Source organism: Rhincodon typus, chromosome 37, assembly GCF_021869965.1.
Source record: "Rhincodon typus isolate 14 chromosome 37, sRhiTyp1.1, whole genome shotgun sequence".
Taxonomy (NCBI): domain Eukaryota; kingdom Metazoa; phylum Chordata; class Chondrichthyes; order Orectolobiformes; family Rhincodontidae; genus Rhincodon; species Rhincodon typus.
The window spans coordinates 3,218,699-3,246,615 of record NC_063368.1 but is presented as its reverse complement, the minus strand read 5'-3'; the positions used below and the strand labels follow the sequence as shown (position 1 = coordinate 3,246,615).

Genomic DNA, 27,917 nt, shown 5'->3' with positions numbered 1-27,917 from the left:
TATCATGATGAAGGGTCTAGGCCCGAAACGTCAGCCTTCCTGCTCCTATGATGCTGCTTGGCCTGCTGTGTTCATCCAGCTTTACACCTTGTTATCTCAGAATTATTGAATAATTACTTTGCTTCAATGAATGACACAGTACAGAAGGAGGACATTCAAGTTTGACTTCAAAGTTTCCGGAATATGATCTTGCTTCAGCGACTGTTTCGGCCAAGTCAAAGCACAACAATAACTAATATATCATAAATGTTTAAATTTTACACTCTTAAATACACTCCCTCTTTTGGGAAGTTATCAACTTGACTGGGGAGCTTTTTTGAACAATGCATTGTCAATTGTTCAACACATTTACAATGCCATACTATTGACAATAGTGGTGTGACAAATATCGTCACTGCCAAAGCTATTGCAATCAATTTGTAATATGATTTAATATGCTGGGTGAACATCAAACATAAAAATATTGAGTTGTACAGCAATATATTGCAAGCTGATCCAAGATTCAGTGTCCTTTAATCACCTCGTTCAGATTAAAATAAATGCTTGCATTTCTATAATACTTTACACGACTAACAGACATCTCAAGGTGCTTTAGTGAATAAAGTGAAATTTGAAATGTAGTTGATTTTGTCAAAATTCTTATTATTGTATTGCTGCATCTGGAAATTTGTTGCATGCAAATTTCCTGCCTAGTCTCCTACATTACTAAAATGACCAATCTTCAAAAGCATTTAATTGGTTGTGAAGTGCTTTGGGATTTCCTAGATTGTCCAAGGTGCTACAGAACACAGGTTCGTCTTTTTTATTTTACAGCAATGCCTAAGAAACAAGGTGTGAAAATATAATTTAACATATATAACATATGGGGAGACAATGTTTGGGGGTGCGACTAAATCCAGGGGATACTTTTAAAATTAGGGGTTGCACTTGAAACAAAAAGAGGATTATTTCTTCAGTCAGAGGCCTGTGCAACTATGAAACGCTCTGCCTTACACGGTGGTGGAGGCAAGAATCCTTAAATTTTTTAAGTCAGAGTAGGACAGATTCTTTAGAGACAAAAGAAAACTGCAGATGCTGGAATCCAGGTTATACAAACAGGATGCTGGACGACTGAAAAAGGGTAATACCCAAAACACTGACTTCTCCTTTCCTCCAGACGCTGCCTGGTTTGTTGTATTCTTCCAGCCTCCTGTTTGTCTACCTTGGACAGATTCTTATTGGGCAGAGGAATCAAAGTATCGGCAGTAAATGGGATCCGAGGATTTGAAACACAAACAGATCAGCTGCGATCTTATTGAATGAATGAGCAGTTTCAAGGGGCCAAATGGGCTACTCCTAGTGCCCTTGGGTGCAAATATTTTCCTAATCAAACTATTCAGAAATGTTATAACACACCTCCAGAGCAGGTGGGGCTTTAACCCTGGCCTCCTGATTCAGAGGTAGAGACACTAACACTCCACCCCTGGTACAACCTGAAGAGTGACAATGAGCTTCCTGGACTTGACGTCAGCAGAGAGGTTCGATTGTGTGGCGTAATATCGGATGACATCAGCGCGCGTTGACGTTTCGTGTTGTGCGCCGCGTGCGTATCTGCCGTGACGTCGGGACGCGCAAGATGGCGGCGCTGGTGCGGGCTCAGTGAGGGGAGGGCGGCGGGGGGGGGGGGTGGTTTTGATCGCGTTGCAGCGGCCTGGCGCCGGCCCTGGCCCCCGGCCTTGGCCTTGGCCTGGCGCGGCAGGCCCTGCCCGCTCAGACATGACAGAACCGCGGAGGGTGGCCTTCAACACGGTGCCCGCGCCTCAAGCTACAGCCGTGCCCGTGTCTCCGGTCGCCGCCGCCGCCAAGAAGAAGCGGCGAGAGGAGCGGAGCGGCTCAGCTCCGGCAAATGTGCGCTTCGGCCTCCGGCTAAGTGAGCCGAATGACCGGAGCCACACTGAGTACAACTACAATGAGCTGCTGCGAGAAGCCAAGGTAAGTACGGACGGATGGAGCCGTCCCAGGGATTTGCCTGGTGATTCAGGATAACCGGGAGACCTTCTACTCACATAGTCGCTTTCTAAATACCCCTCTGATCCTACCGTAATTCTTACTCCCCTCAGAGATTCCTGTCACCCCGAGACTCCAGTACCCCACAGTCCCATCCTCTGAGACCCTCTCACATTCCCCAGATCGCACACTTAGACACCCCCTTACCCTCCCAACGGAAAACATCACCACTGAAGACCACCTTTGTCCCTCCCAAGACCATCTTTCTTCCTCCCACACCGTCTTCCTTGCCCCCAAGAGCACATCTCCACCCTTGTCCAAAGTCATAGTCATATAACTTGGAAACAAATCCTTGGTCCAACTAGTCCATGCCGACCATTTACCCAAACTAGCCCATACCCCTTTAAACCTTTCCTGTTCATGTACTTAACCAAATTTCTTCTAAATGTTGTAACTGTACTGGAATCCACCACTTCTTCTGGTGGGTTATTCCCCACATGAACTTCTCTCTGTGTAGAAAAGCTGCCCCTTGTGTCCTTTTTAAATCTTCCTCCTGTCACCTTAAAACTATGCCCCCTAGTTTTTAATTCACCCACCCTAGGGAAACGACCTTTGCTATTCACCTTATCTACGCCCCTCACAATTTTATAAATGCCTATAAGGTCACCATTCAACCTCCTACACTCCTGTGAAAAAAGGCCCAATCTATCCAGCTTATCTTAATAACACAAACTCTCCTTTCCTGGCAACATCCTGGTATATCTTCCTTTTGCACCCCATCCCCCTTCCCATACCCACCCACCCACGCTGCAGTTTCCCCAAACTGAGATCCTTTCCACATTGGGACCTCCGCGCATCTGCTCAAAACCCCTATGCATCCTTTGCACAAGGTGCCCCCGTCCAAGGCACCTCCCCAGACCCCCTCCACATACTCCTGCCTGAGACCACCTCCATCTTCCCGTTTTCACTTTGTTTTGCTGGAAAAACGGCCACTTCACTCTGCTCTCAACCAGTGTCTCAGCCTATATGAACCTGGCTGATTTTGCATATATTTTCTTCTGAAACAAAGCAACACTGGCATGATGCTATTTTGTAATGTAAAGATTGGAATGGTCTAGGTTTTTTATGAGCAATTAAATTTATGAGAGGAACTAAGTGCATTTGAACTTTCAACAAGTTAGGGTTATCACAAAAGGCTTTTTCTTGTTTTGATGGCCTTTGCTGAGTTTTTAGCATGGTGTCTCTTTTTTTTTGTAAAGCAATAGCATTGAAGACCAGAAATGTCACAGCAGGGTTAAAATTGAAGTTATGCAGCTGTTAGATAAGGGAATTTTCAGGCCTCAGTTTACCACCTCTGTAACCTGTGCATCCTGCCATTCTTGGATAATCTTTTTTTATATAGAATCGTAAAGGAATCCAGGATATTGGAAAGCACTTCAAAAGGTTGTCAGTTTGTACATGACATCCCAAAGAGCTCCCTGTATGTTTTCATTGGTGAAATGGAACTTTATTTTCAGCATGTTATTCATTTCATGTTTCATCTGATGGACAACACCTCCAACAGAGCAGCACTCCAATGCAACACTGAGGTGTCAGCCTAGATTGTGTGCCTAAGTCTTGTAGCGAGACTGAGGGCACAGTATTTTGATTCGGGTGTGATTGCTACCCAATGAATCAAATTTATAATTATTAACAGCCAACTTTTCATAAACATGCTGCAGAAGTCGCAATGAAGAAATGTATATGCAGCTTCCTGTGCTCATCTCTCTGATACAATCCCGATCCACATTCCTTTAACTGCAGATACTGACCCATCAGAACCACAAATTCAAACAGAACAAAACCAAGTATGAAAGTTAATCATAAATCCAACGGGGCTACCTGGAATTCCAGTGCCACAGTCATAAGATCTTTCAGGATATCACCTCTCCCTTTACAGCACCATTGACTCTTGAATGTCATGGCTGGTTTTTGTTCCCCACTGTCCTCCCTGGCACAATATTCAATGCCATTCTCACTGCTTGAGCAAGGAAGTCCAACAGTTTACTTTTAAACTAATTTAAATCTTCTCATCCTAAATCCACATTTACTGTGATTTAATGTTTTGGGGTCACTAATTGAAGCCATTGAATTCTCCATGCAGTGTGCTGTCTGTACTTGTATTCAATTCTGTGGCCGTACTTGGACTGTGTAGCCTCACATACTTGTGGTCAACACTCTGGCTATTTGGTGTTTCTGTTCATAGAATAATTACTAATTTGCTTCTGTGCATTTTATGCTGTTTTATTTGATGTGTATATCATGATTGGGAGCAGAAGATCTACTGTGGAGTCAAAGCCTGAAGCAGAGTTGGACCTGTAACTAATGTCAGGAAGTGTGAATCTACTTGCAACTTTGAACACTGTGAGAATTCTGCACCTCTTGGAAATTGTAGAACATGCTAATGCCTCACCCCAACCATTGGCTGACCGAGGACAGTCTAAACCCTTAGCGACAAAATTTGGAATTGTTGATGGTTTTGTCTCCAGTAGGCAGGTTTGTCATCCAGCACCAGATACCAGAGGCAATACAAGAGTTAAGGTGGAAAAAATAATGTGGCGATCTGCCATGATCTAATTGAATGGCAAACATCAAGGTGTTGAAGGACCTTCTCTTGTTCATAGTTTCTGAAAACAACTCATGATACTGGGTGTTTTCTGGCTCCAAAGACCTGTGTTGAAATCCAACTGAATTGAGAGTTGAACAGGAAGTTTAGTTTGATCCACACTGGAGTTAGCTATCTGCGTATGAAATTAATCTGCATGTTGGGACATATTGAATTTAATCCAAAGCAATCATCCCTTGCTTTTGGGTCAGGTGAGCGTTCTTAAATCCCCACAGGCAACGTTTCATGTTTTATTGTGGTGTTGGATGTTGCTACATCAGGTGCCATTGTGATATTGTGGAAACTCTCAGTGCTGTTTTGTGTTTATCTCTTGCATCTGATAAACAGTTAACTGGTGCATTTTAGCAGAATGCAAGCTTGCATTCTCTTTCAAATGAACATTTTATTGTCATTCTGAAATTTGATTGTCAGTCCTTTCAGTTGATGCCAAGTTTTGTTGCAATTCAGTTATGTAAGAGGAAGACATCCACCAGGGATCTTGCCCAAGAGGTTACTGTGGGCCTAGATAATTAATTACGGCTTGCTGTTCAACTGTAAAGAACATCATTATGTGCATACTAACTTTCTAGTCAGTTAAGAAATTTTCAAACCAAGCTGTTGAGAGATGTTATTACACAACTCTGAAGTAGGTGAAACTTAAACCCAGGCATCCTGGCTCAGAGCTTTGGACACTGCGATTGGGCCTCAAGCCCTTCATAATAGACTTCAGACATGACTATGTTTAAATATCTCATTGACTGTAAAGTGCCTTGGTAGATTATTAAAGATGCTGTAAAAATGCATGATTTTGTTTCATTAATTTTTCTTTTCACCTCCCCTCACAAATAGCTGCCCTAGCTGGTTGAGATGAGTGTATTCTGTATCATTGTGGTCTGAGGTCTCTCATGGTATAGTGGTACTCTCCCTGTCTCTGGGCCAGGAGACCTGGGTTCAAGTCCCATCTGCTCCAGAGGTGTATATAACATCTCCAAACAGTTAGTATTTATTTATTGAAGAATAAATATTATTGTCGTGTGGTGTGATCCTTCTGGTTTAGTCTTGCATCAGTTGCATTCTTCTCTGTTCAACCACAAGGAAAATCTATTCTTCAGCAAGATGCTCATATTTCTGTCTTTGATCACTAACTCTCTCCTCAAGCAATAAAGTTCCACCGTCATCTACTATGGGGTCATCTTTACAATTTACCATGGTCTGAAATAAATGTCTTTGATTTGGGTCTTGTGCAGGTAGCAGTCAGCAGTCTCCAACTTTTGGTTGTCTTTGTTCTTTGGGTCGTCCTAGTAAAGCTAAATTTATTGTCTATCCCTCATTCTCCTGGCAACTGAATAATTTGCTAGGGCACTTCTGAGATTAAGAGATAACCAAAGTATCATGTGACTGGACTTGAAGGGCACAATGATTTGAGCCAGGATGTTCAATCTAATATATTTCATATATGCTATATATTTTTGTCCCATTTTATGACTCTTTTTAACATTGTTAAAAGGCAAGTTGTTCAACAATTTGGGAAGCAGATTGGTTTTACCAGAGGAATGTTTCTATGATGCAAACTGAGGTGCTGATTTGTAAAATTAATGTGCTATTATGCTGCCACTGGATAGAGTATGTAAATACTGTGTAACGTATTTACATTCCAATAACAAGTGTGGACACAGGAATTTGTAATGGAAAAGTTGCTCAGAAAATGCATACACATTTTGGATTTTAATGTGTGTTAACATGTTTGGGTCCTTTTGCAGGGACTAAACTCCAGAGGACTAGTGTGTGTTCTGTTGATGTTCAATGATCTAGTTGTTTAGCAGTAGAAGTTTTAACAAGAGTTAAAGTTGCAAACATACCTGAAATTGAAATAAACAATTTTTGGAAATGCTCAGCAAGTTGTACAGCACCGATAGAGAAAGAAGCCGAGTGAATATTTCTTGTCAATGATCTTTCATCAAACTAGAAACTAAGCATGGTGTTCAGTTTGTATGCATCTTGGAAGTGTTAATTAGTAATGATAAAGGTGTCTGAATTTCTGATAGATTTTGAGCTAAAAATTTGGGGACATCACCCATACGTTAACACCAGTGGAATAGCTGGAATTTTTCTCATTTTAGAATTTACTGATCATCGTGCTGCAAAGTTCTTTTTTTAGTCTTGGAACAGAAAATGTGTGGGCTAATTTTCCTTATATTCAATAAGTGTTTGTGCAAAACCCTTCAGAGAGAGAAATAATATTCTCCTTGTATTCTCTGGGTTGCAACATTTTGTGCTGTTTCAAGCTTTTGTGCCCTGTATTGTATTCCAGTTTGTGTAATTTGATAATTGATCTATTTGTTCATCAGAGACTTTCCTTTCACGTTTGGATTAATGAGTCATTGTCGATGCAGGTCCTGGCAGAGGTTGTACAGGCACTTGTTGGATGTAGTTGCCTGGTTGCTGGTGGGATCGGTTTGGTTAGATTGCATAGACACTGGGGAGGGGAATGTGGATTTGAAGTTGCAATGGGGAGCTGGCAGTCTGGGCTTACAGTGCTGCCATCTTGTGCCAAGTGCATATTTTTTATGAATTGGAAAGCTACTCAACGATGAATGGCATCACAAGTGAACCTCATTGCTTAGCTGTGATATTGTCCCCGATCTTCATTTCACTGTCAGAGAACTGTAGTCACAGGGATGCTGAATTTCTCCTTCCCTCAATTGAAAGCCAGGCTGTCTCCCTCATTAAGATGGGAGCAGCAATCGAGATTTTACCTTTACAGTAAGAATTGGGAAAAATCAGAGACACACAAGTTACCTTTTGATAAACATGTAAAGCAAAATGTCCTATTTGGCAAGGGGCAGCCTCACAGCTGCATCAATTTTAACCCTTTGCCCCCATTATAATACATGGCGTTACCATTGAACTGGTTCAGTCTTGGGAATGTTGTATTCTGATTGAACAGCGAAGCTTCTCAGAACAACTACTTTGGATAACATACATAGTTGAATGCTGGTTCCTCTTGGCTTTCTCAAAATTGAGCAAATCAAAAATTGTCTAAGACACTTGAGCCAAAACCTCCACTCTGACCTTTTGATTCTTTTTAGCATGTCAAGCTAATTATGATTGTCATCCATTAACTGGATACAGTGTCCTTCAACAGCTTATTTGTGTGAAGAAGTGCTTCCAGAATGGTCTAGCTTTGAGATTACCCTTTGTTCTGGACTTGGCCCTCTAGAAGAAATGGGATAGATGGACAGAAACTGCATATAATTTCATTCACCTTAATAATATCATCCCATAATTTTTTTTGTACTTAGGGGGTACACATAGTCTATGCAATGCCCCTTTGTAAATTAACTCCCTTTAATCTGGTTTCATTCTGGTGAATCTGCATTGCAAACCCACCCCCTTCAAAGTCAGTAAGTTGCCCCTCTCTCACTTATCAGGCATTTCCTCACTGACCAATCCCTGTACCCAATGGAAATATTCAATTGTGAGTGAACATTGAGTTGTTCTGATGTGATTCATCTCTCGTGAGCTCAAAGCTGTGCTGCTGACATCCTGGCAGTGGTGAGGTGAAGTTTTTGACAGCAATCTGAAACAGGAGCACAGGCTTATTTCTGTTCTACTTAATAGACATTACAGCTAAACATAGCATCACTAACTCTGCGGTAATCAAGATCTGTTGACGTCGTATAGATTTGGGGCTTCCATAGTTTGTTTGAGTTAGTTTCTCATTGCGCAGGCACCCAAACAAGATCCCTAGAGAACCCTCCCATATCGTTTGTCACCCTGTCCTCATATGCCTCAGACAAACCTTTTCATTCTTGTTTCAACAGAGAAATTTTGCAAATTCTGATGATCCCTTCAATGATGAAGAGAAGGAGAGGAAGGAAGTGGAAGCTTTAGCGAAGAAACTTGAGGAAAAATATGTGAGTTTCATATGTGAGAGTATGTAATTGTGCATGTACACACGTTAGAGAGAGTGCACACAAATGGTGTATCTGTGGACAGACTCTGTTGATGTTCACATATCATTTGTATCCCTTTTAAAAAGGAAGAACTTTCGCAAATTCAGGATGGCCTAAAGCACTTTATATCCATTGTGAAGTGCCTATTGAACTGTAGTCAATGTTGTGATGCAGGAAAAAGAGCACCCAGTTTGTGCACAGCAAGCTCCCAAAAGCTGTAAATATGTTGAGCAGAATGTAGAAATACTGCTGTCCCCTGAGCATGGGCTCCAAGCCCAGCAAAAAGTCATTGTGCAAAGGTGTCTGATGCAGCTCAATTAATTTCCTAAATCTTCTGTGGCCCTGTTCCTAGCCTCTGCCTATGAACATTCAATCCCTAGAGATATTATGAAACCGAAATAGCAGCAAATTTGAAATCTAGACTCTTGACTGTTAAATGCATGTAAATTGTTCAGACTGTAAAGCAATAATTTGATGGCCATTTTTCTTCCTCCTCAGTGGATGGTTGTGTGAACATTTGCCTTGCAGACCCTGTTGATGAATTATCCATGAGGAAACAATGTTCAATGTTGCATATTGGTCACTGGCAAAAATCTGTAGTGAAAGGAGTTCAGTTACCAAGTGTAAAGAACCAAGCATGAAATGACTGCCTTTTGTCTTTGCTATCAATGCCCAGCTCGGGTGTAAACATCAAAATAGGACACATCTCCAAATATCTAACAGAATGCCAAGTCTTGTCTGCTCCCTTGACCTCTCATTTTAAGGAAAACAAAAGAAATAATTTGCCTAACTTACAGGGTCAAAAGAATCACAAGCGACGGAAAGATCGCATGCAGGATCTAATTGACATGGGATACGGTTACGATGACACGGATCCATTCATTGACAACTCTGAAGCGGTGAGTGTTGGTTCTTGATTTGTACTGAAAATGAGCACTTCTTTTCAGCTTCACTTTGTTTGTTGTAAGGAACCTGAACAGCTTCTCCATGGGATTAATCTCAGCAAAACCAACAGCAACACACAATGAGATCTGACAAGTAACTTTGCCCTTTGTCAATGTACTACTCCAGCAGAATGTTTTCTGTTGACTGAAGTGTACTTAATCTTTCTACCACCAAAGTGAAGTATGGATTTTTCATGGGTGCCCTTTCCCACAGGCAGAATCTTATTATGACTGCAGGACCCATGGCTGAAGTTAAATTTGGGTCAGACTTTCCAGTCACCTCTGTGAGTTATACTGAAGCTTAACAAGCTAATTTTCTAAGAGGCAAAGCACCATCGGCCACCAGTTATATGGTACTAGAATATTACACTCGACAATCAGTGATTATTTGCGAGTGTTCATAATGTCACCACCACAAGCAAATCCTCAAAAGGTTATTCTCTGCTGTAACTATAAGCAAACCTAGCGTTAAACATTTGAATGCTGGAAGTCACACACTGCAATTGTACAGAGACAAGAACATAATTTCATGGCCTTGAACTCTGTAAACCCAGTTGGTTTTGGAGATTTGCATTTGCTAAATGGAACACATTTCATGGCCCAAGTATTGTGCAGAAAATAACTTCAGTGTTTCAGTCTTACAGATGTTAGTTGATATCTTTTAGGCTTCTGTTTTCAAAATCTGGAGGAAGTTCAACACAGAGCATGAGTATAAGTCAGTGCAGATTGCTGCTTTTTTTTAAAAACTGTGTGATGGCATCCTTTCAGTTCTGAGAAACAGTTTCATTACTAAAATAACCAGAAGGGCCATGGGAGTAGAGTGACTGATTTTTAGAATATTTTCCACCTGTAACTCTCTCCTCAATGTTTCTCAAACTAACTCCATTCTGGAAGAGGCAGATGAAAGTATTCCTAACAATTGCCTGGATCTTGGTGAAATTTTCTACCATTCACATGGTAAATCCTGCTCTAAACTGATGTGAATCCAAGGTGAAGCTGCTTTTCATACACACCACACATTTTAAAAAAAATTATTTTGTGGGCTTGTTGCCAGTGCTCGCATTTGTTCTCTAATTACCATTGACAAGGTGGTGGGGAACTGTCGTCTTAAACTGCAGCAGCCCATGAGTGTAGGTCAATCCACAGTGCTATTAAAGAGGGAGTTCCAGAATTTTGACCTAATGACTATGAAGGAACAGTAATATAACAGGATCAGGATGCTATGTGACTTGGAGGGAAGCTTGCAGGTGGTAGTATTCAGAGGCATATGCTGCCCATGTCCTTCGAGATGGTAGAGTCATGGATTTGGAATGTGCTTTCAAAAGACCCCAAGTGAATTCCTGCACAGCATCTTGTAGATGGTACACAATGTTGCCACTGTGTTTTGGTGGTGAATGGAGTGCTGATGAAGCAGGCTGCTTTGCCTTAGATGGTATTGAGCTACTTGAGTGTTGTTGATGCAGAGATGGTGATGAGGTTGAATGTCAGACAGTAATTGTTAGATTCTCTTGTTGGTAATGATCATTGTCTCGTATTTTTGTAGTGCAAATTTTTCTTGCCATTTATCAACCCAAGCCTGAATATTGTCCAGATGTCGCTGTATGTGAACACGTCTTGAATGAACCGTGTGTAATCATCCAGCATGGGAGCATCCACTTCTGATCTTTGGAGAGAATGCCGTTGGTAAAGTAACTGAAGATGGTTGGACCTAGTGCAATATCCTGAAGAACTCCATATTGGAAGGGGCCTGAGATGATAATTGGCCTTTAACCTCAGCCATCTTCCCTTAAGCTAGGCATGACTCCAACCAGCTGGACGATTTTCCCTCATTCCCATTGGTTTCAATTTTGCTGGCGTTACCTAATGCTCCAGGCGGCCAAATCTTGACTTGATGGCAAGTACACTTTCACCGCACTTCTTTTGATTTCAACTCTTTACAGCAAATTTGGACCAAGGTTGTAGTGAAGTCAGGAACCAAATGAGCAGGTATTGCCATGTACTGCTTCATGGCGCTGTTTTTTTTTTTAAATTTATCCATGAGATGTGGGTGTTGCTGGCCAGTGCAGCAGATATTGCCCATCCTTGTTGCCCAGAGGGAAGTTGATAGTTAACTGCATTGTTGTGATTCTGGAATTACATGTAGGCCAGATCAGGTATGAATGGCAGATTTCTTCCCTTAAGGACTTTGGTGAGCCAGATGCATTTGTACGTTATTACACAGCTCTGGAGCAAGTGGGACTTGAGCCCAGACCTTCTGGCTATGCATACTACCACTGTGCTACAAGAGCCCTGTAGGTCGGCTTTATGTTCCAGATTTTTGATTATATCTTCTATCACTTTGCTGATTGTCAAGAGTAGATTAATGGGAGTGGAGGCTAACAGATTAGAATTTGACTGATATGATAATTGACTGGGTGGATTTGTCCAGTTTTTTGTGCAAAAGATGACCCAGGGTCATTTTCTACCTTGTCAGATAAATGCCAGTGTTGTAGCTGTACTGGAACATCTTAACTCGGGGCCCGACTGGTTTTGAGACACGAGTCTTCATAGATGAAGACGTTGGGCATTATCAGGGCCCATAGCCTTTGCAATATTCAGTTGCAATATTGTGGGGTGAATTATATTGCTTCAAGGCTAGCACCTGTGATGTTGGGGATTTCAGGTGAAGAATGAAATTAATCAAACCCTAAGCGCTTCAGGCCAAAGAAGGTGAGTGTTTTATCCTTCCCTTGTGCCGACATGCTGGGCTGCCCCATCATTGTTGTTTAATGGTTCATGACAAGACTGCAGAACTGACCTGTACGTTGTGTGATCATTTAGCTCTGTCTATCACACATTGCTTCTGCTATTTGGCATGCATGTAATGTTATGCTGTAGCTTCACTACGTTGTTACCTTATTAGTTAGGCCTCTTGCTTCACTATATTCTGTCCTATGTCCTCCATTGAACAGGCGACAATAGAGTAGGATATGTAAGGCTATAAGGTTGCAGATTGCAAAAGTATACAGTTCTACCACATGGTTGCCTAGTTGAAAGTTACTAGTTCTCTTCTGAATTCATCCCATTCACCGCAGTGATACTGATGTGAAGATGAGACTTTGTCTCCATAAGAACTGTGCAGTGGTCATTCTGAATAATAGTGTCATGGATGGACATACCTGCAACTGGTAGGTTTTTGGAGAAGAGGTTACGTAATGTTGTTTTCCTTTTGTTAGTTCCCTCACCACCTCTCCCAGACCTCATCTGACAGATGTGGTCTTTCAAGTCTTGTCAGCTCAGGCAATAGTGGTGCTGCTGAGCCACTCTTGGTGATGGACATTGTACTCTCCCACTCAGAGGGCATTCTGTGCCATTACCATTCTCAGTACTTCTTCAGATTTGTGTTGTGTGGTGGATAGTAATTAGATATTTCCTTGCCTATGTTTGACCTGGTGCCCTGAGATACCATGGAGTCTGGAGTCAACATTGAGGACTTGGAGAGGCAACTCCTCTTTGACTATATACTGCTGCCAGAAGGACAGGGATATGCTCAGGAAAGGTGATGGAGGGACGTAGTACATTGACTGTATGATTCATTGAGTACGATTATGTTGGGTTGTTGCTTGTTGCCCCAGTTTTGCAGTAAACACTAGTTTATAGTAAGGAAACCTTGCAAAATCAAGTGGACAGGGTGTGCTGTTGATTTTTCGGCACCTAGTTGATAAATGGTGGCACATTTGATTTCAGTTTTGCGTGTTAGCATGACCTTCTGGATTGCTAGCCCAATAATATTACCACATTATATTGTTCCCATATAGCACTAGTGTGGAAGGCATCTAATATGAATTTCCACGAGTTGAGATTGGTTTTAGTTCCATTTCATCTGTCTTTGGTGTGAATTAGGGAAAGGAGAATAAAACCTTTTTTTCTCAGAATATCCTAAAACACCTTAACGAATTCAGCTCTGGAGGTAAAGTTTGGAAACAAAAATTTTACGCTGAGACATTACATGCAAGGAATCTTCAGCTGAATGAGCATGATGCGAAGGATACATTTTAGACCATAGTGCATTTTGAACTCATCTGTTCTGTCCTTTTTTATTAAGAATTATTTGATATTGTTTATGATTAAATAGCAAAATTTATCACCATTTTGAGATTCGGTATCAGTGTCTAGGTAGTTTCTATCCTGTGTTATAGGAATTCATAGCAGAAAAAGTTAATGCACCCAAAAGGTGGTAGTATATGGTGAACTCATGATCTTTTAATATATCCTATCACTGCACAAGCAACCTTTGACATGTGCAGGGTATCATTACATTCCAAAATATGTATATTTCAGATTCAGCCTTAGTGATACCGAACAGTGTAAACTGAGTATTTCCAAGTACTTAAACACTGCGCATTCATCTGTTTAAACCAGACTGACAATTCCAGCGTACAGTTTCTGCTGAAACCTGAATTTATTTTCCAGTATGATGAATTGGTTCCAGCCTCCCTGACAACAAAGTATGGAGGATTTTATATAAACACAGGGACATTGCAGTTCCGGCAAACCTCCGACACTGAAGATGAAGATGTGGCAGGAAAGAAAAGATTGAAATCACCTAAAGTAAGTTGTGGTTTAATTTTAATTCTATAGTGAACTGTGAGACTTGGAAGATATCCCAAATGGTATGTGTGTTCTAACCATCACCTCATCCGCAGCCTAATGACAAGGTTGAGCAGTCTCTAAAATTTCAATAACCCTCTGCAATCAGACGAAGCACTGAGAGTTGCACATTCTTCCCTTCGGCAGGTTGGAGATGTGTAGAGCATACCTGTGTCATCAAATGTCATGGAACAGCAATTCAGTGCAGGCACCCTTCGCGATTATTTGCTCCAAACGCTGGGCATGAGTGTCTATGATTCTCTTGCACCCCCCACCACGTGTGTGTGCGCACATGCGCGCACGCAAATGCACGTGCGCACACAAATGCCCTCACGCACACAAACCATTTCAATTGGAACTATCAACTGTAGTCCCATTTTCCAGTTGTTACGAAGATCATTATATTATATGCTTGACTTTTCAATTCACTTTTATATGATTTACTCAGTGCCTTAATAGAATAGAATAGAACACCCTTTATTGTCACATGTACTCTAGTACAGGAGTACGGTGAAAAGTTTTCACAATGGCTGTCTTTTAATAGCGCCATCTTGGGTACAAGTACCTAGGTACAAATCTTAGAGTTAAAAAATAGTATTATACAAAAAAGGATGAAAAGAAAAGCATAAGCATCACTTTCAGTGTCTGAGAATGAGTTAGGAATGAAGTAGTTATAACATAGTGAAAAGGTTTTAAATTACAGTCTGGTAAAGAGTTCCAAACTTCAGCAGCTCAGCACGTGGCACTCGGCCCAAGTCTAACAACTGTCCTGCATCGTTTCACCTCGCCACACTGTTCCAGGACTTCGTGCTTCGCTTCATGCCGCTCTGTGGCTCGAGATTCCTCAGCTGCTGTCGCTCCAGGACTCGGCCCGGCCCATGCTCACTCTGCTGCTGTCATTCTGGGTCTCGGCCCAGCCCACGCTGTTTCTGCTGCCGTTGCTCTGTGACTCAGTCCGTGCTCACCCTGCTACAGCTGCGAGACACAGCGTGCACGTTCAACTCTCCTCCAGTCTCTGGTCACGACTTGTCTCCCTTGACTCCTTTCTCTAGGTAGAGGTAGTTAAAAGTTTGCAGGGGGGAAGCGGGAAGAAAAACATACTGCAGAGAGGAGATAAAAAAGGGGAAAGGAAAAGGAACTGGCGAGCAGAGGAGCTCCTACTGGAGTGTCTTACCCTGCCGACATCTTGATCTCCCTTCTCGTTGTAAAACATTCCAGAATCTAAAAAACATTTGAATGGAAAGATATCTTTTTGCTTACCCCTTTGTTCTTCAGTTGAAAACTGCCTCATTACTTGCGATGTATTACCAATGTTTTACCATAATGTTTAAGTCTGTCAGGCATCCAAAGCTACTATGTCGCTTTCTTTTTGAAAATGATGTGTTGTAATAGGTATTATTGAAGCACCATCTATGCTTCGCATGAGATTTGCCAGGATATCATAAGCTGATCCGTGTATGTGCATTCTTTCAAAGTTGACAATGAGGAGATAATTTGCAGTTTTTTATCTTTCAGAAACAAAAATTAAAAGATGGAGAAGACAGAGTGGCAAAAAAGCAAAGAAGAAAGGATGAAAGTGGGATGAAGGAAAAGAAATCAAGGAAGCTAAAGGTTTCAAAGGAGTCTGGGTGAGTGAGTCATGTTGAGTTGCTCAAGTACAAGATGTCAACAATCACTGAACTAAAACAAAGAACTGCAGATTCTGGAGATCTGAAACAAAAACAGAAATTGCTGAAGAAACTGTGCGGGTCTGACAGCATGGGAGAAGAAAGCAGAGTCAATGTTTCAAGTCCAGTGACCCTTCATCAGAACTGTCAGTAGGGAAAAGTGGTATTTATACTGAAGCCAAAATTGGGGTGGGAAGGCGGTGAGTGAGCAGATAGGTAGGGATGGAGCCTAGAAAGAGAGACGAAAGGGGAAGGGGGTTGGTAAACAAAGATTATGGATTAGAGGCCACAACAAAAAAAAAGCTGAATAAATGGTAATAAGATCTATGAGTAAACTGTACTGAATGCAATCCATATAATGTGATAATGAACCTAAGAGTATGTGAAAATGAGAGGTTGCTTTTATCAGTCAATGTCATAACAGGATTGGCTGTGGGATGGGTTAAAAAAAACATGGAAGTATAGATTCAAGCTGAAACATTACTGAACTAGATGTTGAGTCCTAGAGGCTGCAGGGTCCCCTAGTGGAAAATGAGATGTTGTTCTTTGAGCTTGTGCTGAAGCTCACTGGAACACTGCAGCAGGCCTGCAACAGAAATGTTGAACAGGGAACACAGCAGGGTGTTAGTGGCAGGCAGCTGGAAGCACGGTGTCATTTTTGTGGACAGAATGTTGGTGTTCTACTACATTCAGTCTAGTCTACTATATTTGCTGTTCACACTGTGGTCTCCTGTATACTGGGGAGACAAAATGCAGACTGGGTGACCGCTTTGAGCCTTGCTCTCTTTTTATAAAGCTTCTTATAACCAAGCTTTTAGACCAAACTATTTGCCAGCTATTCTGCTAACTCCTAACTCTTATGTGACTCTGTTGAGGTGTTTTCGTAATTTGAAGTCTTGGTCACTGTTATGACCCACTGAGTAATGCACCATAAATCAAACCCAGATATTTTTTGGAGTTGCACCAAATGTTAAAGATTTTTTTTGAAGATGTACACAGTACCCCCAATTAACCTGCCTTTCAAACTAAAGTTGATAGAAATCATGGGCCATATTTCTGTACCAAATAAGAATTATTGTTTATTTATAAGTAGTTAGGCTACAGCTACAAGTAAACAGATATAAACCATTTTCTAATAATGCTACAAACTAAAACTTTAAATTCCTCCTTTACGCACACAGACAAATAAATAGGGAAACTAGATTATTGGCAGAGGTAGAGAAAAACTGGAAAGTTAATTACAGTGTTCTTTGCTTCTCGAATCCTATGTTGACATGATCTGTCTTTGGCTAGCCAGACCCTTGGCGTTCAGTTGTCTTTTGCTAGAAGCTTTCCCTGTAAGAAATACAGAGCAACTGATTCACCTGGAAAAGCTCTCTTATTTATCAATTCAAAAGTCACAGCTCACAGAAACTGCTGCAGGAAAGGTAACTGATTTTCTTCAAGTTTAAATGGAGATTTTCTTTGCTGGGGAGAACAACAGCACACCCTCTGTGTCTCTGTAACTTGTTTCCAGTTCTGACCTGCGCAGATAGCTGAGAACCAATCAGCTTCACTTGTAAACAACTCTTTGGCTCTTGATGTGCACATTGCAAAAAACCCCTGCCACAAAACACCAAGTTCGCAATTCTTGCTGTGAAATAACGCAGACATCCTGGTAAATCCCCTTTTTTATCTTAAAAATCAATTCTTTCTCCTTCCAGTCCACAGATTTTTAAAGGCGCAAAAATAAAAAGACCAAGTTCTTAGTCACAGAATCAACTTTGACATTTTCTCACTGGAAGTCCTTTGGCTTTGTGGCAGTTCTTGGTACATTTCAATGTTTACACCATTTACACATCAAATGTTTAAAGTTATATTTTAAATATTAAATGTTTTAAAATAGCGAATGAAACACCTGCTATCTCAATGGTGCAAAACAAGGGTTTTTCAAAACAACATCACCAAATGTAAGACACTGAAAATGGTGATGTGGTGAATGAGGATAGCTTGGGGAGGGGCTTAAGGGGTAGCATTGGAGGGTAATCAGAGATAGTTGGGAGAGGGGTGAGGCGAAAACATGAGGAGGTGAGTTGGAATTATGTGATGGGGAATGGGGGGTAATGCTAGAAAGATATGCTAGAAATGGTATGAGATTAGTGATGAGGTGTGGCAAAGGGACCTCGGAGGACTGCACAGCAGCAGGAAAGTTACAGGGAATGTTGGTTGGGAGAATGTAAGGAGGAGGATTAGGATGGCATAGGAAGAAGGGTGGAAATCTAATGGAAATGACATGAGAGGATGAGGGGGAATGAGAGCCATGTCATGGGATGATGATTTAAAGAAATAACATTGCAATGAATATTCTAATTTTACTGAAAAGGTTTTGCAGCCCACTTGTAGGACATGTGTAGATTTGATATGTAAAGCAGCAACAAACAGGAAACACATTGCATTGATGACCACAACAATTTTTTTTAAGTTTAGGGACATGTGGGTTTTGACCCCTTTCTGTGGATTGAACATACACATTATCCATTTCAGGAAAAACAATGAAGGCAACCTCTTTTTAATATACATTTTCTTGTCAACTTGTGAAGCTTCTGCTGACAAGAGAATAGTGACCTACTTCAGTAGTGAAACCAACATGCTGCATGTGGCTGACGGGTGGAACAGTACTTGTGAAGCTTCCCTTAGCCTCTTGCATGAATGTATTAAAAGAGTTATTTGTCATTGTGAGACTGGGAAGTGACTGGTGCAGAAATTAACTATGAACTGTCGGTATTAGGTGGTATGTGCAGCAGACGAATAGGCCATTTAGCATAACATCCTTGGTAGATCTTAGACCCTTTGTAAGCCTTATCTTAACCTATAAGCCTGTGCTGTATTCATTTCTCCTTCAGTTAGTTACCTTGCTTCCTCTTAAATGCATCTGTTGTATTCACCTCAACTAGTGAGTGCCACGTTCTGACGCCCTTTGGGTGAAATGAAGTCGACTAAATTCCTTAACAGACTTGTAGTTAACACTCTTATATTTATAGCCCAAGCTATGCCTGCCTCTTTGTAGGTTACGTGGAACAATCCCTCTTCTGTACCTCGTGCTCCCACGAGGAGCTCGAACAGTTCATCCACTTCACTAACACCTTCCACCCCAACCTTAAGTTTACCTGGACCATCTCTAACACCTCTCTCCCCTTCCTGGACCTCTCGGTCTCCATTTCGGGCAACCACCTAGAAACCGATATTCATTTCAAGCCCACTGACTCCCACAGCTACCTAGAATACTCCTCCTCCCACCCACCTTCCTGCAAAAATGCTATCCCCTATTCCCAATTCCTTCGCCCCCGCTGATGAAGGGTCTAGGCCCGAAACGTCAGCCTCTCTGCTCCTATGATGCTGCTTGGCCTACTGTGTTCATCCAGCCCTGCACCTTGTTGTCTCGGATTCACCAGCATCTGCAGTTCCAACTATCTCTGATTCAATTATATTTACAGTCCCTGGTTTTGGACTCACAAGTGAAAAATCCTTACATCACCCAATCAAATCCCTGAATATTTGTTAAGGTAACCCCTCAGACTTTTCACTTCTAGAGAAGATGACCTTTGTTAGTTATAACATATAAGTTCTGGAATCACCAGTGGTGATGGTCCTCACTCTGCTGCTGTTCTACACCTGAGTTGACTTTGTTTTGAAAGCTTGAACTTTCTCCTAAACTGTTTCCACTCACCCTTCCCAATCATGAGAAGTCAATTCATTTCAGGTTTTGTAGTCTGATGACCTGTTGTCTGTTTTGAAATGAATAAGTGCTGATGCTCACCTTTTTTTCAAAACAAAGACTTAGTTGAATTTCCTACTAATTGCTCGTGATGTTGCTGTCAGAACATTGCTTGTTTCAAACCCTCATACTCCCAAGTTTTTCTGAAAATACAAAACTAAAAGCTCTGTATCTGAATGTTCACAGCATTCATAACAAATTACAGAAATTGATACTGCATATTGGTGATTGCATCATATGCACTTACTTCATTGTGGAGATCTGACTAGAAGATAATAAGGATTGGGTCCTGACTATTGAGGGGTATATGACATTCTAGAAGAATAGGAAGCTCGGTAACTGTAGGGAGCAGTACTGTTCATCAAGGATGGTAGCTATGTAGTAGGTAGAGATAACTTGGTTCAGGAGATCCAGATGTAAAATTGGTTTGGGTGGAGGTGAGAAAAATAAGTGAAATAAATCACATTTGGAAGTGGGCTACAGGCTCCCTAACAGAAACACAGTATGGGGCAAAGTATGGAAGAAGTAATATCAGGTGCTGTGATAAAGGGACGTGCAATGATCATGGGTGACTTTAATCTACAAATGAACTGGAAAAATCAGATTGGCTTTAATTACCTGGATGGTGAATTCACAGAATACCTTTGTGCTGTTCTAAGAAACTGTCTCATTCTGAAATCCAAGAAGGTTATATTAGACTTGGTATTTTGTAAAGTGACAGGATGAATTAACAACCTCAGAATAAAAGCATCCCCTAGGTAGCAGCGATCTTAATATCTAAATAATCTTTGAAAGGGATTAAATTGAGTCTAAGACCAGGATTTTAAATTTCAATGTGTTGACATGAAACCTGAGCTAGCTGAAGTGAACCAGCCCACTAGGCTAGGGGATAGATGGTGACAAACATTTCAGAATACATATGTCCCTACTACAAAGAAAACATCTAAAAGGTGAACCTACCATCCACAATTAACTAACAAAGTTAAAGGAAAGCAACCGTGGGCAAAAACAGGAAGCCATAAGTCAGTTAGCTTGACATTTGTCGTGGAGAAGATGTTAGAATCGATCATGAAAAAGGTTATAGCTGGATGCTTAGAAAAATTCTAGGTAATTAGGTTTTATGAAAGGGAAATCACATTTAAACAATTTATTAGATTTCTTTGAAAAAGTGGCATGTACTGTGAAACCTGTAGATGTATTGTACTTAAACATTCAGAAAGTACTTAATAAGGTAACACATCAAAGGTTATTGCAGAGTTCAGAAGAGTGAGGGCTGAGTTGATTGAAATACATAAAATCTTGAATAGTCTTAAAAAAGTGAATATAGAAAAGATGTTCCCACTTGTGTGTAATTCAGAAGTAGGCTTCACTGTTTGAAAATTAGGCTCACCCTTCTCAAACAGAAATAAAAACTTTATTCTGAGGGGTCGTTACTTTGGAAGTCTTACTCAGATGGTGGTGAAAGCAGTGTCATTGCAAACTTTTAAGGTGGAGGTAGATTTTTGTTAGGCACTGGAAGATGCAATTTAAAACACCAACTGATCGGTCATGACCTTAGAAATGGCAGAACAACTCGAGTGGTCAAATGGCCTACGTTTGTTTGAATTTGGAATATTCATATGTTGGCAAACTGAATCATAAACACAAAAACCTTCTCATTTTCTTGTTTAGTATTGTCGTATTGCCTGATCTTATTTATAAAAAATAATTCTTGGGCCTTGCATCACCTGCAAGGTTTGTACTACGAAACCCATTGAACTGTAGCAAAGTTACAGCACAGAAAGAGGACATTTAGCCCATTATCTCTGAATCAGCTGAATAAATTGGTTGCCCATTTTAATCCCATTCTCCAGCACCTGATCCATAACCTTGCAGTATACAGCAATTCAGGTGCAGATCAGGTTCCTTTTGAAAGAGATAAACCCTAGTTGCCCCAGAAGTTGTGAAGCAATATGATGCAATTGAATACCTCCCTGTTTGATTGAGCAGTTAAGAATTCACTATATCACTGTACAGCTATAGTCATATGCAGGCCAAACTGGATACGGATGGCAAGTTTTTTTCCTTAAAGGATTTCAGTAAACCAGTTGTGGTTTTGTGACAACCCAGAGCTGCATGTTCATTTTTACTGCTGGCTTTTTGATTTCACTTTTTTTAAAAAAAACTTGAGATGGGTTGAAATTATCCAACTGCTCTGGTGAAATTTCAATTTATGTTCTCTGGGTTTTAGTTGACTAATAGAACCAGTACACCCCTTAAACATCCCTCTACTTCCTTTCAGAGTGGTGGCCCTCAACGCCGACAAACATAAAAAGAAGCGGAAAAGTCATAGTGATGCCCTGTCATTGGCTGAAATGCTCAAAAAGTTCCAGAAGGAGAAGGATGCAATGAAAAAGCAGGAGATGACCATGAAGCCTCCATCCACCTCCCAAGTCCCTGAGCAGACTATAAAGAACCCTGGTGGTTCCGACATCAGTGTGACTGCCGCTGACCAGGTCTTTGCAATTCTGGGGAACTCAAATGAGAATGACTTGCTTCAGGAAGCTGCCAATGCCATGGAGTTGCTTGGTGACCTGGACATAGATAAGCTGCTAGCAGAAACGCCAAGTGGAAGCCCAGCCTCTGAAACAGAGGAAAATAGCAACACTGCAGTGTCCTCAGGCTTCAGTTTAGCAGCCCAGAGCCAAAAACAGTTGGTTGAATTGCCGGGAGGGTTACCAGTCCAGCTTGAAAACCAGATCAAAGATCTTAAGACACTATGTGCTGTACATTTGAATAACGAAACTCAAGTAAGTACCTAGCTGGAAAATCACAAAGTAGCATTTGGAGAGATCAGTTCCATTTTCTAGCTTTTAATCTCTGATCTGAAGGTGCTGTTCCTCCTGGGAATCATTAGTATGAGGGTGGGGAGCATCTAGGGCACACTGACCACAACACTATTTATTGAGTTTGACCTTTTCAAAATGAAATAGAGAGGGAACACTTGAAAGTGCATGGGTGAGGGGAAAGGTTGCATTTCCATTGGAAGAAAATGGACACGGAGGAACAGGAAGCAAAATTTGAGAAATAAAACTATTGTAAGACCCATCCAAATATTTCAGGAAGATCCTGTTTCTCAAATTGTTCGACCGTACATTTTGTCATTGCTGAGTTCAGTCCAATTCACCATTTTGAAACAGGAATTATTGGAGTATGATCAGGAATGGGAGGCCTGTCTGATATTTTCTGTCTCATAACCTTCCAATGGAGGTTGGGGAGATGAAATGAATCTAACTGCTGACCCACTGCAGTGTCTGAGAACCTGGGATCTTCTGATCTGGGTGACAGTGCCTTTGCACACACAGTTTTCAGAGGAACACCTTTTCATTTAAAATTTTCCTCTTCTCACTTTACTTCCTTTGAAAGAACGCCCTCTCACCACAGATGTGCCTGCAGCTCTCTCGCACTATCCTGCTAGGTGTTGTTCACATGCAGACCTAGATAGTGAATACCATTCAAATATGGGTCCCTTAGTAGCCCTGCCAGATCATGTCCTTGTGCACAGAACACCATCACTTCCAACATTTCCCTCCAATACACCACTCCAACTTGGTTGTTTGCCTCCAATTCTTCATTGTCACTGGGTCAAAATTATTCCCCCTCCTCTTCTGCCCTTGCTAGAGCACAATTAATACAAAAATGTTCCAAGATGCTTCATGGAGGTGTAACAAAGAAAAGGGATATTAAATTAGGTTACTAAAGGCTAGGTCAAGAGGTGACGTTTAAGGTGAATCTTAAAGAACAACAGGGATTTTGATAATGTTTTTTGAAATTCCAGTCAACAGGTAACAAACTTGAGGTTGTAATAAATAATTCACCCACCAGCACCTCAAGGGCAGCTACAGATGAGCAATAAATGCTGGTCCAGGTAATGATGTCCATATTCCATGAGTGAATTTTAGAAGAAGGTGGTCGAAGGGAGGAGTGGCGATGAGCAATGTTTAAAGTCGATGTAATATATTTGGACTTTCAGAAAGTGTTTGACAAAGTCCCACATAAGAGATTAATATACAAGATTAAAGCTCATGGGATTGGCGGAAGTGTATTGAAATGGATAGGAAACTGGTTGGCAGAGATGAAACGAAGAGTAGGAATTAATGGGTCCTTTTCAAATTGGCAGCCAGTAACGAGTGGGGTGCCACAGTGATCGGTGCTGGGACCCCAGCTATTCACAGTATATATTAATGATTTGGATGAGGGAACAAAATGTAACATCTCCAAGTCTGCAGATGATACCAAGTTGGGTGAGAGCGTGAACTGTTGACGAGGATGCAGAGACAGGTTGGGTGAGTAGGTGAATTAATGGCAGATGCAGTATAATTTGGATAAATATGAGGTTATTCACTTCGGAAACAAAAACAAGGAGGCAGATTACTCACTGAATGTCTGTAAATTGGGAGAGAGGAGTGTGCAACGGGACCTGGATGTCCTTGTGCACCAGTCGCTGAAGGTAACCATGCAAGTGCAGCAGGCAGTGAAGAAGGCAAATGATATGTTGGCCTTCATTGCAAGAGGTTCTGAATACAGGAACGGGGATGTGTTGTTGCAGTTATATACTGCTTTGGTGAGGCCATACCTAGAATATTGTGTGCAGTTTTTCCTCCTCTTGAGGGAGGAAGCTCTTGCTCTCGAAGGAGTACAGCAAAGGTTTACCAGGCTGATTCCAGGGATGGCGGGTCTGACATATGAGAAGAGATTGACTAGGTTGGGATTGTTTTTGCAATCTATGAGAGGGGATCTCATAGAGACTTAAAATTCTAACAAGACTGGACAAGGTAGATGCAAGGAAGATGTTCCCGATGGTGGGTATGTCCAGAACCAGGGGTCACAGTATGAGGATTTACAGTATGAGGATTTGCAGTAGACAATTTAGGAAGGAGATGAGGAGACATTTCTTCACCCAAAGAGTGGTGAGCCTGTGGAATTCATTACTACAGGAAGTCGTTAATGCCAAAATATTGAATGTATTCAAGAGGCGACTACCTTTCTATGAAGGTATTGCATTTTGGTAATAGAGTGCATAAGAAGTTGGAGTCAGGAATAGAATGCCAAGGTTACGAATGATCAAATTCAGGCCCTTACAGAGGCATGTGTAGGGGATTAGTGTTAGAGTGGACTGACAACACTGATTCTGGGCAAGAATGCTGAGATGAATGATTACATTATTGACTGAACCATCTACAGCATGATTTACAAATCAGTGTGATATAGGGCTGTGGACACTTTATTAAAGCCCAGAGTAAGAAAATTCTTGTCCACAAATAACTCTATTGGCAAAAAAGGCTTTCACTGACTTAAAAGTCAAGCTTGCAAAGCTTTATTGAACAATAAAAATTGATACTTAGCATTTCACTGATCTATGTGTGGCAAGAGTCACAGGTTCAATGTGTGTTGGTCTGTCCCAAGACTCCAGAACTTAAAGGATCTTCTCCCTTGACTCATGACATCAGTTGAGATTTTAGCTCAGCTTACTTCGTTCTAGCATTGCTACAAAAATTCCTTTGCAGCTTTAAGACTTTAACTCCTGAGGACCCTTTTTCATCTCATGACTTCCCCGTCTACCTTAGCTGCTGAAGGTCCCAGTCCACTTCAGTTATAACCTAATCAACCTGTTCAGGTATGATATTATGTACCTCTGGACCTCCTGGCTCAGAAATGGAGAGATTGCCACTGCAGCATAAGAGCTTTTCTAGTCCCACTTTAGCTGTTAAAGCAACACACTTCACACCTGTCTGCTGGTAAGTGTTCTCTCTTGCATGCTGTTTCCATCTATCTCTCACGTCCCCCCCTCTCATATCCCCCCCTCTCCCTCGCAAGGCAATTTATGTAGCCTTGACACTGTGCTCTGTAACCCTGGATTCTAATGGCAACTCTCCAGCCCAGTGAAAATTATTTTAGCTGCTAATTAAGCCTCTAGTGGATTCTTAAGGCAACCCCTCAACTGAAAATAATTTTTGCCCCTAACTAAGATTAATACCAGATTGTTACAGTAACTCCTAAATGTAAGTAGCCATTAATAGTCATTAGGCAACATTCTAAGCAAATTCTAACTTCCTGGCAAGCTCTCCTATTTCTCTCTCCTGACAAACGCCCGGAAGGTGTTTTATGTCAAATACTATCCCTTGTCAAGTACAAAGCAGCCATATTATTATGCCCATTCCACTGGTAACCTTTGAACATTTAGCTCAAGTATTTGCTCATGAATCAATGCAATTTACATGTTTAAACCAATTATTGCAACTCTTAACCAATGGGAAGGATGCCACTGAACATCTTTGCCACCCATCCAAACTACCAGCCTTCCACATGCACACACTAACAACAATCTAACATTACCTTTTGTCATCTTGAGGTTGTGCAGGACGTTGGTGAAGCCTCTTGTGGAGTGCTGTCTCGTTCTAGTTGTCTTATTATAAGAAGGGTGTTATTAAACTGTAGCGGGTTCAGAGAAGATTTACCAGGATATTGCTGGGAATGGAGGTTTTGAGTTATAAGGAGAGGCTGGATAGGCTGGGACTTTTTTTCACTGGAGTGTAGGTTTCTCTCAGGGATGTTCCCAAACTAAACAAGTCCCACCTGCCTGCATTTGGCCCCTGTCCCTCCAAACTTTTCCTATTCATGCTTATCCAAGTGTCTTTTAAATGTTGTAGCTGTACTTGCATTCACTGCTTCCTCTGGCAGTTCGTTCCACACACGAGCCATTCTCCGTATAAAAAAGTTTCCCCTCATGTCCTTTTTAAAACTTTCTCCTCTCACCTTAAAAATATGCCCCCCTAGTTTTGAACTCTGCCACCCTAGGGAAAAGACCCTAGCTATTCACCTTATCTATGCCCCTCATGGATTTTCTAAATCTCTATAAGGTTACGCCTCAACCTCCTACAATCCAGTGAAAGAAGTTCCACTCTCCTACTGTAAAACCAATTTTGTATCCAATTGGCAAGCTCACCCTGAATCTCATGTGATCTAACTTTACCAATTGATTCCTTCACTCAATCTTAGTAGCCTGAGAGTTTGAATCTTTCAAATGCCTATCCATTATTCTTTTGAAGCCGTTGATCATTTTCATCTTACACAGAATGTTGAAGGTTATTACCATTCACTGCAGATTCATCTCACATCCTTCACCCCTCCACCCTCCCTGTCCAAACCCTTTAAAACTGTATCCCCTCTCCTGTCTTCTATAATGGGAATGGTGTTGGGCATTTATAATGAAGGAACAAATTTAAGTGTAAAAGTAAAACAGAACATTGCAAGCAAAAATCAACTGATTAAAGCAGGGTAGTACCTAACTGATTAATTGAGGTTCTTTGAGGAAGTATTTGATTTGGGTGATGTTCATGTGGTCAATGTTGTGTATTTTAGCTTTCAAAAAACATTTGACAAAAATTCTGTGTAACACATTTGAACCTACTCCTGGGATAAGTCTCTGCGATAAAGGAGGAAATGGTAGATGGTTAATCAGAAGTAAAGGGAAAGAGTTGTTTTGTATTTCTCCTGAGAATGGGAAAGGGCTGGCAGCCCCTTGCATGTTCACTGCCATTCCTTGCCTGATCTCTCTCTCTCTGTTGCAGTCCAATATCTCGAGGTTTTTACCGGACTCTGGTAATATGAAGAAAATTATTTTAATGTAGCAAGTGGTTAGGGTCTGAAGTGCGCTGCCTGAGAGTGGAGGCAGGTACAATCGAGGCATTGAAAAAAGTATTGGATTATCTGAAATGGAAAAATGTATAGGCCTGTGGGAAAGCAATCAGGGGAGTCAAGGCACCACAGTCTTCCCGGATCAAGTGACACTAGGTGAATTGCTTCTTCAATGGGTCAGCATAGGCACAGCTGGCTGAATGACCTGATTCGGTGCTCAAGTTATTGTATGATGCTATTTACTTAAGAGATATGTTATACATTACTCAGTGCAGCACCCTTCTATATATAGTTTATCAGTCCACATGTGTTCTACAGTGACTCACTGGACATGAGCAATGAGCAGTAAGCCTGATTCTTACTGAATGGTTTATACCCAGGAATGGTTATGTTCTAAGCTATACCGTTAATACTGTTACTGTGTTTATTCAGGCTGGGAAGGTTTGTGAAGGAGAAGGAAAGAAGAAATTCTTCACGCCAGATATTAACACTATCCTGCTGGAGTAAGTATTCTGCTTTTTTTCAGATTTCTGTTTATGAAAATTTCTGGGGGAGAAAATGGATTGACTTTTGGAATATAATCCCCAAAGCAGTGGGTAAGATCCAGGCAAATACTGCCACTAAAAAGGGAAGCAGGCATGATCTGATTGAATGGCAGAA

General features: G+C 41.2%; 1 protein-coding gene across 3 annotated transcripts in view; it reads left to right on the top strand.

Annotated features, from left to right (window-relative positions):
- Positions 1 to 1,662: 1,662 nt before the first annotated feature.
- The window catches only part of LOC109913794 (ubinuclein-2), a 79,324-nt gene continuing 53,069 nt past the window's right edge, over positions 1,663 to 27,917 (top strand). For all 3 annotated transcript variants that reach the window (XR_007265692.1, XM_020513342.2, XM_048617629.1), the window contains exons 1-7: positions 1,663 to 1,971; positions 8,455 to 8,547; positions 9,384 to 9,485; positions 13,983 to 14,120; positions 15,675 to 15,787; positions 21,862 to 22,369; positions 27,690 to 27,760. Coding sequence is in view for 2 of the 3 variants with exons in the window: in XM_020513342.2 (XP_020368931.2) it covers positions 1,756 to 1,971; positions 8,455 to 8,547; positions 9,384 to 9,485; positions 13,983 to 14,120; positions 15,675 to 15,787; positions 21,862 to 22,369; positions 27,690 to 27,760 (1,241 nt within the window). In the remaining variant the exon portion in view is untranslated. The remainder of the gene's footprint in view (positions 1,972 to 8,454; positions 8,548 to 9,383; positions 9,486 to 13,982; positions 14,121 to 15,674; positions 15,788 to 21,861; positions 22,370 to 27,689; positions 27,761 to 27,917) is intronic.